General features: G+C 37.6%; 2 protein-coding genes across 2 annotated transcripts in view; both read left to right on the plus strand.

The window, feature by feature from the left end:
* Positions 1 to 11,861, plus strand: part of LOC121172305 (membrane-spanning 4-domains subfamily A member 12-like) — a 40,379-nt gene extending 28,518 nt beyond the window's left edge. The window contains exon 5 of the mRNA XM_041004155.1: positions 11,823 to 11,861. Coding sequence (XP_040860089.1) covers positions 11,823 to 11,861 — 39 coding nt within the window. The remainder of the gene's footprint in view (positions 1 to 11,822) is intronic.
* Positions 6,598 to 11,879, plus strand: part of MS4A13 (membrane spanning 4-domains A13) — a 40,642-nt gene continuing 35,360 nt past the window's right edge. Inside the window, exons 1-2 of the mRNA XM_041004052.1 lie at positions 6,598 to 6,607; positions 8,735 to 8,738. The gene's annotated coding sequence lies outside the window, so the exon portion shown is untranslated. The remainder of the gene's footprint in view (positions 6,608 to 8,734; positions 8,739 to 11,879) is intronic.

The following is an 11,879-nucleotide window of genomic DNA, read 5'->3' on the forward strand; positions in this document are numbered from 1 at the left end:
CTACTTTTGACGGGCATCAAGGTTGCTTCCATGTCTTTGCTCTTGTAGATTGTACTACGGTACTACTGTAATACAAAACGACAAATCCCTTTCTCATATGCAGGTCTCATATCCTTTGGATAAATTCCCAGCAGAGGAATAGCTGGTCACATGGAAGGTTTCTTTCCAGTTCTCTTAGGTCTCAATATTGACTTCTATGGTGGTTGTCCTAGCCTACACTCCCACCAACAGTGAAGGAGGGTACCTTTCTTCCCACATCCAGCCCACAGGTATTGTTAGTACACTTCTGAATGGAGGCAAATCTCATTGGATTTAGGTGAAACTTCAATATGGTTTTCATTTGTATCTCCCTGACAGCTTAGGAACCTCAGCATGTTTTCAAATGTGCACGAGTCATTTTTATTTGATCTTTTGAAAAAAAGTCTGTTCGTTTTCTTTTCTGTTGCTTCACAGGGTTGTTGTTTTGCTGGCACTGTGTTTCTGAAGTTCTTTGTAAATCCTGGGTATTCCCATATCACTTGTACAGCATACAAAAATTTTCTTCCCATTCTGTTGGTTACTTCTTCACTCTGTTGATCATTTCCTTGGCTGAACAGAAGCTTCTTTGTTTTTATGCAGTCCCATTTGTTTATTTTGTCTTTGACTACCAGTACATTTGGTGCCTTTTCTACAAAGTCTTTCCCCATTCCCATAGCTTGGAGAGTGTTTCCTATGCATTAGAAAGTTTTTTAGTTTCATTTTCATTTCTTCAAAACACACCGGTCATTCAGCAACATGTTATCTAACTTTATGGTGTTGTAAATTTTCCATCTTTGATCCTGTTGCTGATTTTATTTTATGGCTTTTCATTTATAGGGATGTATAGTAATTATGTAGAGCAGACTATCACATACAAATATGAAGATACAATGCAGCATGCATCTCTACTTCCAATCAAAGATGACCTCTCAATGAAACTTATAGATATCTTGACATTAGGATGCTGGACTCTCTGCCATTGTCTATACCCACAATGTCAGGATACACTTAAATAGCAGAATAATGGAACTATGACTGCATTTGAAGGACTGTATTATTACAATTACACTGGGGAAATTGGTGGAGGTGTGATTTTGGAAAAGGGGCAAGGGAAATCCCAGAGCCTATGGAATTATATTATTTTTTTTTTGTAAGAGCCCTAGTGATTTCTTTGTTTCAACTTTATTAAACATGTAAGACTTTTCCATCTTGTTATATATACATATCAGCATTTTATAAATATTTTTATTCATTTGTATAAGACCACAAAGCCTTGGTACAATAAAATGTCTATGCAGAGTTATACAACATGGTCCTGTTGAGCAGATAGAAGTGGCAATGTTTCTTTGAGTAATTTAGAAGCCAGAGGCAGCAACCACCTGTCAAACTTGAGTATGTATTTTTTTTTTTTGAGTTTTGATGGCCTAAATGTGGCAGCAGAATGGTGGCTTAGAGGGACTCCATGTATGATGCATAGATACTGTTAGATGCATAGACTCTGAGCTACTCAGAAGTAAAACCTGAACAGTCAAGGGAGAGGTATCATGCATCTTTGTGGGCTGTGGAGGCTGACTCAGCTCATTACAGAGGTGTTACTAGGAGATCAGGTAGGTCATGAAGTTTTTTTGTTTGTTTTTAATTTTTTTATTGTTAATAACATTGTATTATGTGATACAGTTTTATAGGTGCTTGGATTTCCCCCACTCCTCCCACAAACCTACCCCCATGGGGCATAACCACAGTTCAAGTTCAGTTGAGATTCCTTCATTGCAAGCACACACCCAGCATTGAGTCCAGCATCTATTTGTCCTGATAACATTCAACGGCTTCTTGGGGAGGCCTTCCCTGGTCTGAAGGCAAAGCTAACAGAGTAAGATCCCAAACAGTTAAAAGCCCCAACAAAACGTCAGCAACAATATATAGTGTTATGGAATTGATTGACATAGTATTGAGTAAACGATATGTTAAAAATAATGCAAGTTCAATTTTTTGAAACACATGTGTTGAGACAGTATCAATGACAGGATTGAAAAAAATTTTTAAAAAATACAGGTTAAATTAAGGCAAACATGTGGTATCTAACCTTTTGGGATTCGCTCATTTCCCTTAGCATTATAGTTTCCAGTTGGGAGTTGGGCCCATTTAGCCACAAAGAACTGCATTTTGTTTTTTTAATCGCTGAGTAGTATTCCATGGAGTAGATGAACCAAAGCTTTCTTATCCAATCTTCTGCTGATGGGCATTTCGGTTGCTTCCATGTTTTTGCAAGTACTGATTGTGCTGCTATAAACATAGGGGTGCATGTTGGTTTGTCGTGAAACAGGTGTTTTGGATATATTCCTAGGAGTGCTATTGCTGGATCATATGGTATGCAGATTTTGAGTTGTTTAAGTGTTCTCCATACTGATTTCCATAGAGGCTGTACTAACCTGCAGCTCCACCAGCAGTGGAGTAGGGTTCCCTTTTCCCCACATCCTCACCAGCAAGTGTCGTTGATGTTCTTTTTTATGTGGGCCAATCTTACTGGTGTCAGGTGGTACCTCATCAATGTCTTAATTTGGATTTCCCTTATTGCTAGGGAACTGGAACATTTTTTCATATGTTTGTTTGTCATTTGGGCTTGTTCCTTTGTGAAATGTTTGCTCATTTCCCGTGCCCATTTCTTGAGTGGCTTGTTTTTTCCTTTGGTATTTTGGTTGTTTTGGAGTTCTTTGTATATTCAATAGATTAGCCCTCTATCACCTATGTAGTGTGCAAAGATCTTCTCCCACTCCATGGGTTGCTTTTTTACTTTGCTGATTGTTTCCCTTGCTGTACAGAAGCTTCTTAGTTTGATGAGCTCCCATTTGTTTATTCTGTTCTCAACTGCTATTGCTTTTGGTGTCCTTCTTAGAAAGTCAGGACCTACTCCTAGGTCTTGCAGGGTATTTCCTACATTTTCTTGAGAGAGTTTTAAGGTTTCTGGATGTAGGTTTAGGTCTTTTATCCATGTAGATTGGATCTTAGTGTATGGTGATAGATGTGGGTCTATCTTTTTGTTTCTGCAGGCTATCATCCAGTTGTCCCAACAACATTTACTAAAGAGGCCTTTCCCATTTGCTTGGACTGTCATTGGTCTTTTTGTAAAAGATTAATTGGCTGTATCTGTGTGGGTTCCCTTTTGGTGCTTCTATTCTATTCCATTGATTTTCCTCTCTATCTTTGTGCCAGTATCAGGCTGTTTTGATAACCACTGCTCTATAGTGGTCCAGAGGTCCGGAACTGTGATTTCCCCTGCTAACTTCTTGTTCTATGGAATGGTTCTAGCTATTTGTGGTTTTTTGTGCTTCCAGATGAACTTTTGAATCATTGTATCCAGTTCCGTAAAGAATGTTTTGGGCAACTTGATTGGAATTGCGTTGAAAATATATATTGTTTTTGGTAGTATAGACATTTTAATGATATTGATTTTGCCTATCCAGGAGCATGGGATGTTATTCCATCTTTTGAGGTTTTGTTCAATTTCTTTTTTGAATAGTTTGAGGTTTTCTTCGAATAGGTCTCCTACACTTTTGGTTAGATGGATTCCCAGATACTTCATACTTTTCTCTGTTATTTTAAATGGTATCTTGCTGGTTAGATCTTTTTCCATCTTGAGGCTGTTTGCGTACACTATGGCTGTTGATTTTCGTTCATTAATTTTGTACCCTGCCACTCTGCCAAACTCTCGTATAAGTTCTAGCAGTTTCTGATGAGATCAAAAAATTTATGGAAACCAATGAAAACTCCGATACAACATTCCAAAACTTGTGGGACACCGCCAAAGCAGTGCTACGGGGTAAACTCATTGCAATTGGAGCCCATGTCAAGGCCCAAGAAAAACGCCAAATACAGGAAATAACTACACACCTCCAGGAACTGGAAAAACAGCAGCAGAAGAGCCCCACTCACAATAGGAAACAAGAAATCATCAAAACAAGGGAGGAGATAAACCAAATAGAAATAAAAAAAAAACTATACATAAAATCAACAAATGAAAAAGTTGGTTTTTTGAGAAAATAAACAAAATAGACACTCCACTGGCCCAACTGACCAAAAAAAAAAAAAAAAAAAAAAAAAAGAGAGAGAGAGAGAAAGTGAGAATTAACAGCATTAAAGATGAAAAAGGCAACATAACAACAGACACTGCAACCATTAAGAAAATAATTAGAAATTACTACAAAGAACCTTACGCCAATAAATTTGAGGACAATCAACCAATGGAAAAGTTCTTAGACTCCCACCACTTACCAAAACTTAGTCCAGAGGCAACAGAAGAATTAAATAAACCCATAACCGAGGCAGAGATTGAAGCAGTCATCAAGGATCTCCCAACGAAGAAAAGCCTAGGGCCAGACGGCTTAACTACAGAATTCTACAAAATATTCCAAACAGAACTAACCCCAATCCTCCACAAACTCTTCAAAACATAGAGAAGGAAGCAACCCTTCCAAACTCATTCTATGAAGCCAACATCACATTAATCCCAAAACCAGACAGAGAACCATCAGAGAAGGAAAACTATAGACCTATCTCTCTGATGAACATTGATGCTAAAATTCTCAACAAAATCCTAGCCAATAGAATTCAAAAAATCAGCAGACAGATCATTCATCCGGATCAAGTAGGATCCATCCCTGGAATGCAGAGATGGTTCAACATTCGGAAATCCATAAATGTAATACACCACATCCAAAAACTGAAAAACAAGAACCACATAATAGTATCAATAGACACAGAAAAAGCTTTCAATAAAATCCAACACCTCTTCATGCTAAAAACTCTAGCCAAGGTAGGCATAGATGGAAAAATCCACAGCATAATCAAAGCAATTTGTGAAAAACCCAATGCTAGTATCATACTGAATGGAGAAAAGCTAGAACCCTTCCTACTGAGATCTGGAACAAGACAAGGATGCCCGCTATCACCACTGTTACTCAACATTGGCCTAGAGGTACTTCCAGAGGCCATAAGACAAGAAAAAGAAATCAAAGGCATACAAATGGGAAATGAAGAAGTCAAGCTTTCACTGTATGCTGATGACATGATCCTGTACATGGAATTACATTATTTTAAATAGTGATTTTCATACACACTCTAGGAGCCCTAAGCATCTTTGCCTCTCTATTCTGATACAATTTATTGAACTCTGGCTTCTCTGAATGCTTCATGCTGAATGACTTAGTCCTTACTCTTCTCCTTCCTACAAGACCAGATTCCCAGGAACTCCAACTGCAGGATAGAGACTGTGATGCAAATATGATCAAAGTTGGGATTCCTGCCTCTCAAATTCTCAGTCTCTCAACCCATCCTTTCCTTTTACAAGTCATGAAAATATAAACATGGAAAATTGATTCAATGCATTTACTAACTTCTATCTTCCTTGCACAGGGCAAAGATCATTTTGAATATTTTCAAACTTGCATTAAAATGGTGTAACTTTCATATCAAACTCTCTAAGACGCTCTTCCAATATGGAGTATGTTAAAAATTGGATTGCAAACAGCGTCTCCCCCAAAAAGTAAAAGAAATTAAGAAGATGTAAGCATTCTTCATAACTTATTATTAAATGAGAAAATTCTATTGAAAATCTTTGAGATATGGAAAGAAACGTTTGTAATTTTTCAAGATAACACACCACAATGATCTCAACTTTTCCAAGGGCTGATTGTCTAAATGTACTTATTTGTATGATATCCCCAATAATTTAGTGATTACAATTATTTTATGCAAAGAAGGAATCCAACATGTTTTATAAGGACAGGTAAGAAGCCAGGAGAAAAAAAAAATTAGGTTAGGAAAAGCTTAAAGATAAGAATAACAGATAGGCTCATTCAACAGCAAGGATACAATAATGAACATCACCAAAAAAATGATGACTTTATGAATTTCATACTGAGTCAATAAAAACACAAAAGATTAAAAAGTATTCTTTCTGGACACTGTTTTTCTTTTAACTTAAAAGTATTAATTTCCTATTCCTTGTGAGGTTTTTATTTTTGGAACTGACCACTGATTGACCAAATAGGTATTTGAAAACAGAGTATCATTAGTTTTTAGGACGTTTTAAAATAAAATCCGGTGTCTATACGAAATTATTTTAAACTCTTCTTGTTCCTTTGAACATACCTCTATGAGACTGATTTTTCTACCATGAGTTATAGCTTTTAAAAAGTAATAATTTGAATGTACACTGTCATCTAAAAGTGGCATTATTGTACATTTTTGTTTGCAAAAGAAACAAAATTAAAAGCAAGAAGTAGAATCATTTAAATGGTGGAACTTGACACAGTGACATTTATTTTTGTTCAAGCATGAATACATACTTCTGACATAGGATATAACTATTCCCTTGGTAATTTTCTCCTTGGTTACCACTTTGGAAGGACAAATATCTATATGTAATAGTAGTTACATTTTTAATAATGTATAATTTTTGTTAATTGCCCATCAATATGCTCAGATTTGGAAAACTTTTCTATTTTTCCATGTTCTTGTTGTTTACATGATATACACGATTATAAAGTCATTACACCTACTGTTTCTAATTTTTAAAAGCTCAAGCAGTTGTGTTTGTATTTTACTTTCCTTGTAATTCACTTTGGCATGCTTTATAAAAGTACCAGTTTGTAGCAGAAGGATTTTTCTTTATGTAAACCTTGTTTCTCTCCACTAATAGCTTGGGAAGCTGAGTTGAAGGATGGCCCTGGAGTCAGAGATGTTACTATTTAATTCAACACAAGTCATATGGGTTCCCTGTCCCAAAAAGAGGCAGGGAGATACACAAACCTGATTGTTTTAGTCCTTGACACAGTGATAGATTTTTTTTACACACATGGCTGAATTGACTCTGAATAAATGTCCTTTGTCATCTGTAAAAAAAAAAAAAAATAAAAATAAAACAAATTAATTTACTAATAAATGTCATTTATGCTGCAACAATAATAGCTTCTATTATTGAATATCTCTTGTTGGGTTAGAAGTTCATTAGCTACTGACAAAACGTTCACGTTTATCTCCAGAGATGCTTTCAGACATACAATGGCAACTCCACAAGATACCATTTTGGATCTTTTTTTCTAAGCTCGCAAGAAAAATCACTAAAGGTAGAGAAAACATTTCCCATAACATCTGCATATTCTGGGACTACACATTTCAGAATCTTTCTCTTCCTTTGTAAAGTGAATTTTGTGGCATCAGCCAGCAATTCATTAGTATTTAACCAAGTTTTACAAGCATGTCTCAGTTAATGATAAAGAGATTATGAAATCATGCTATATCCAATCCTTATCAAAGGGAGTTGAGGAAATACACAACAGCGTAACACACAGAAACATCACATCATTGACGGCAACAATTCCAGTTATGACACCAGAAAAGGAAAGAGGACAGTATACAGGTCTGATACAAATTAATCTGATGAAGAGGTGAGTCTGAAGGTCACCAGGCCATATCTGGGGAATCTGGGCTTAAAGATCACCACTCATTCTCAGATTTCTCTTCTTGTTCTCTGCATACTAGCAGTCAAGTCAATCATAGCATCCCTTGTCAGAAAATCAACATGATACTGGGCTCATTCTAACATAATGGAGACATCCTGTTCCTGTACTTATCTTCAAACTTCGAGAAATATTGAAAAATATAAGATTGAAATGATCACTTTCTTAATCTCAGCATTAATAAATCATCATCACATTTTATATTTTAGAAGAACACATAAATTAGCAATTAGGAGAGGTGAGAAGAATACAAGGAGCTTAGATTATAGAAACAGAAGCTTGGTGAGGGTTATTAGTTTTCACAAACATACAAATACAGCATATTCATAAAAGACAAAGTGGGATGAGTTTGACAAGAAGTCTGTATATTACTACCTCACAATTTTTGCTTTATGAACTTGAAATTATTCTGAAGTAAAATGTTACAAAGCTGAAAACCACAAGAGAAAGAAAACCTTTGATAACACACAAGAGAAAAAAGAACATACATCCTTATCTCTAACTCATTCCACAAGCATTTTATGAGTTATACCATGTGACTTCTGCCCTGTGGAAATCCAGTAAAAGGTTAAGTATTTACACTGTAAAATAGGACTGAATAAGTATAATACTTAAATTTAAAATAAAACTATTAAAATTTTAAAGTAGTTTTTAAAAATAGCTTTTAATAATAAGTAAAATTAAATAAAACAGATCATTTCCAAAAAGTGAAATAGTATGCCCCTATTAAGAATTACATTAGGAGCAGGCATTTGGTGTAGTGATTAAGACAACACTTGGGACATCCACATTGCATACAGACTGCCTGGTTCAAGTTCCAGCTGTTTCTGAATCCTGTTCCTTCTAAGCAGCACCTCTTGGTCAGCCATGAAGGGCGTATGTAGACATTTATGCTGACATTGGTCAACAATAAAAGGACTTTGGAATTATAAAAAAAGATGAGAGATAGGTCGGTTTGGATCAATGAAGTGAAAGATGCTTATAAAATGCAGGTGAGCATCTGAGACAGGCACAGAGTCTTCAACTGCTAAAGAGAAAGCACACAGGTGTCAAGGAAACCAAGTAAGTCCATGGACACATCTCTTCCTTTGTCTACACTCGCGTTGATGGGCATAACGGGGGTGGATACAGCTTTCTGTGTTCTGTGCTGTGTTTTAATCTCTAGGCTGGAAAGGTGGAAGACAATTCTTTATGTCAAGATCAGTAGATGAATAAGGGAAAATGGAATGATGAGGTTAAGGAGACAAGAGATGAATGAAAAAATCAAGTGCTATAGCATAGGTAAAAAGCAAGGAGAAAATATGAAGAACTAGATCTTGAAAAAAAGGTGACATGTGACATAGAAGGTTCAAATGTGTGCCATTCCATCAACATTAATCAACAAACAACAGGCATTCCCTACTGCGAACATTCAGTGGCAATGTGGTTGCCATAAGACTACAAGCATAGAAGAAATATGGTAGCACTTGGTGTTGGAAGAATTTTAATTAGGACGCTTCTTACTGTCAAAAAAAAAAAAGGAAGAATCAGTTTGCTAGGAGCTTTATTTGTGGAAGGCTGCAGGTGCTAATATGCTAAATCATTAGGTGGAGTCTGTGAAATGAGTCTTGTCACTATTTGCACTTTTTCTGTATCATTCACAGGATGGCTCTCATTTCATTTGGGAAATCAGTTATTTGCCCCCAAGCATTTTAGCTGTTTGTGTATTTGGCCAAGTTGCTATAAGTTAAAGGGCTGGTTTGCTTAAAAACTGAACTTGACTCTATGAAATGGCACATGGGGATAAGCCATCATCTTTATGAAGAAAACTATTAATAGTTTCACACAATAGATGGAATTTAAGGATGCTAGTCCAAAAATTAAACAGCAGACAAAAGTCTTGTTACACCAAGTTTCTCAAAGAAACTAAAACCATGCAATTATCAACAGTAAAGGAGTTCATGAGATCACACGCATGTGGACATAGGGCACAATATACAACTTAATGGGATGATTTGAAACTGCAGCTACCTGTGCGCTTACTTAATGCTCAGGAAAATTCTTACTCTGGTCACTACACCCTGGTCTGTCTCCTGCCTTCTTATTCATGGCATTGACATTTTGAAAGTCAATGGTTTTTTGTAAACCACTCATAGGGTTTCATTCTCTCATTTCTCTCGTATTTTGTTTTCCAATTCTTTTTCTAGATTAGGGGAAATTTTCCTTATTATTTCATTGAATACACCTTCAATCCCAGTTTCTCTTTCTGCACCTTCTGGGACTCCAGTAACTCTTCCATTTGGCTGTTAATACTGTCTTTCAATTCTTGAATACTTTTTTTAGCTTGACCCAGGTCTACTCCCAGCTTTTTGTTTGTTTCCTTCTGGTGACAGGAAATTTCTTCCAATTCTGAGATTCTCCTCTGCTTCATTCATTCTATTTTGGAGACTCTCTACTACATTTTTTATTTGCTCTACTATATCCCTACTTTCTGATCTATCAGCTTTCATTTGATTCATTTCCAGTGTGATATATTCCTACAATTCCTTGAATGCCTGCATTACATGCTTCTCATTGTTGATAAGAAATTTTATGGCAAGTGTTTTGAATTCTGTACCCCCCACTTTCTCGATGTCTTCCTCAGTGAACTCTGAGGTTGGCAAAGGGTTTTGCTCCTTTGCAGGGGAGTCTTCAGTGACAATCATTGTGCCTCTGTCTCTTCTTTTGCTCTTGGTCATTGCACTTCTGCTTAGCAGATTCTTTTCCTTGGGGCAGGTTTCTAAGCTGTGTCACCCACAGGTCTACAGTTCGATTTTACTTATTATGGTTGGTACATGGCTCTTTGTTTGCAGTCACTGTGCCACTCCCTCCAGCGAGTTCCAGGTCTGGGTTCTTACGTTAGACTAACACCATGGTCTCCATACCCCCAGCTCCTGGCTCAGCCTCTCCACCTCCTCTGATCTCATGATGAGGCTGTCTATACAAACTTTCTCCCACTTCCTGCTTGAGCACTTCCCAGGGTTAGGGAGACACTAGATGTCCTGAATAGTTAGCTTGCTCACTGTGCTGATCTTGCTGGTATCTGCTGGCCTTTAGGTCTGAAGGCCACATGGACCTTTTTGAGTTCGAATTATTTTCAATGTAGGCCCAGTGCAATGCACTAAGCTTAGTGAGTTTTCTCCTAGCTCAGTGCATGCACAGCTCACTGTTGTCCTTCCAGTCTCAAAGCCTTTGCCACACTACAAAATAGCGTCTGATTTGCTATTCATGGAGTTCTTGATCTGCTGCCCACTAGGTCTTGAGGCTACCCGGACTTATTGTGGGTTGAACCTGTAGGATACCACATCGTTGCGATACACTGAACCAGAAGAGAGTTCACCACAAGCTTAGTGTATGCACAGTCCTGTCCAATAACCTTTGCCTTCCTACACAAGATGACACAGGATTTGGCTCTAGTGAGGGTTTGGACCATGTATTCACCTTGTTCCCCACCACCTCTGTGGGAACTGCTGCTCTCTCTCTGATGCTGGTCAAATCAAACCAACCAGCAGGATGGACAACTCTTTGTCTGGGTTCACCTCCTGAGCAACCAGTGACCGTCCCTTCCCACCTGGTTGCTGGTGGATTTCCGGTCTCTGGTGCAGTTGAGGTCCCCATTTATTGGAATGCTGCCTGGGTTTCTGATCACTGCAACACCACACCACCGTCTCTGCTGCTGCTTCCCCATATCTGTCAGTCACTAGGGGCCCTTCAGCTGTCCGTCTATCCTCTCCTGTTTCCTAGAATGTGTCTTCTCGGTCACCGTTGGCTAATGATTCTCTGTCTGTTTAAATGTGTCCTCACCTTATTCTGCCTTCTTGATTCTCCACTCTTCCATTTCTAAGGACTTCTGAGATTATATCAAACCTGCCTGATAACCCAGGACAATCTTCCTATTTCGTGGGTCAGATGATTATCAGCTTTAAATTCATCTGCAAATTCAATTTTCCTCCATACTATATTCTAGTGAGCTCGCAGGTGACGTGATTAACACACAGGCAACATTTGGGGAGGACATTTATCTGCCTGTCCTGGTCCCTTCCTTCTTTCTGCATCTTCCAGATAGTCAGAACTCATGTATGCAACAGTATGTATAAGTACACACAGATTTTACAAAAACAAACAAGAAGAACTGAAAAATGCCTATGTCCATTTTCCTTCTCTATCACCTCCTTCAAGTCATAGAATATCTAGAATTCCACAATTGAATGACAGTTGCGTGTATATATTTGCCCTTGTGTTTGCTCTCTTGTTCTCTTCTTTTTGCAGACATTTGACAAGATGCTCCTTCATTGCTTTTGTGAATAAATGAGTAACTTGAGCTGC

Source organism: Ochotona curzoniae, unplaced genomic scaffold (genome assembly GCF_017591425.1).
Source record: "Ochotona curzoniae isolate NIBS_2020 unplaced genomic scaffold, NIBS_Ocur_1.0 scaffold_3171, whole genome shotgun sequence".
Taxonomy (NCBI): domain Eukaryota; kingdom Metazoa; phylum Chordata; class Mammalia; order Lagomorpha; family Ochotonidae; genus Ochotona; species Ochotona curzoniae.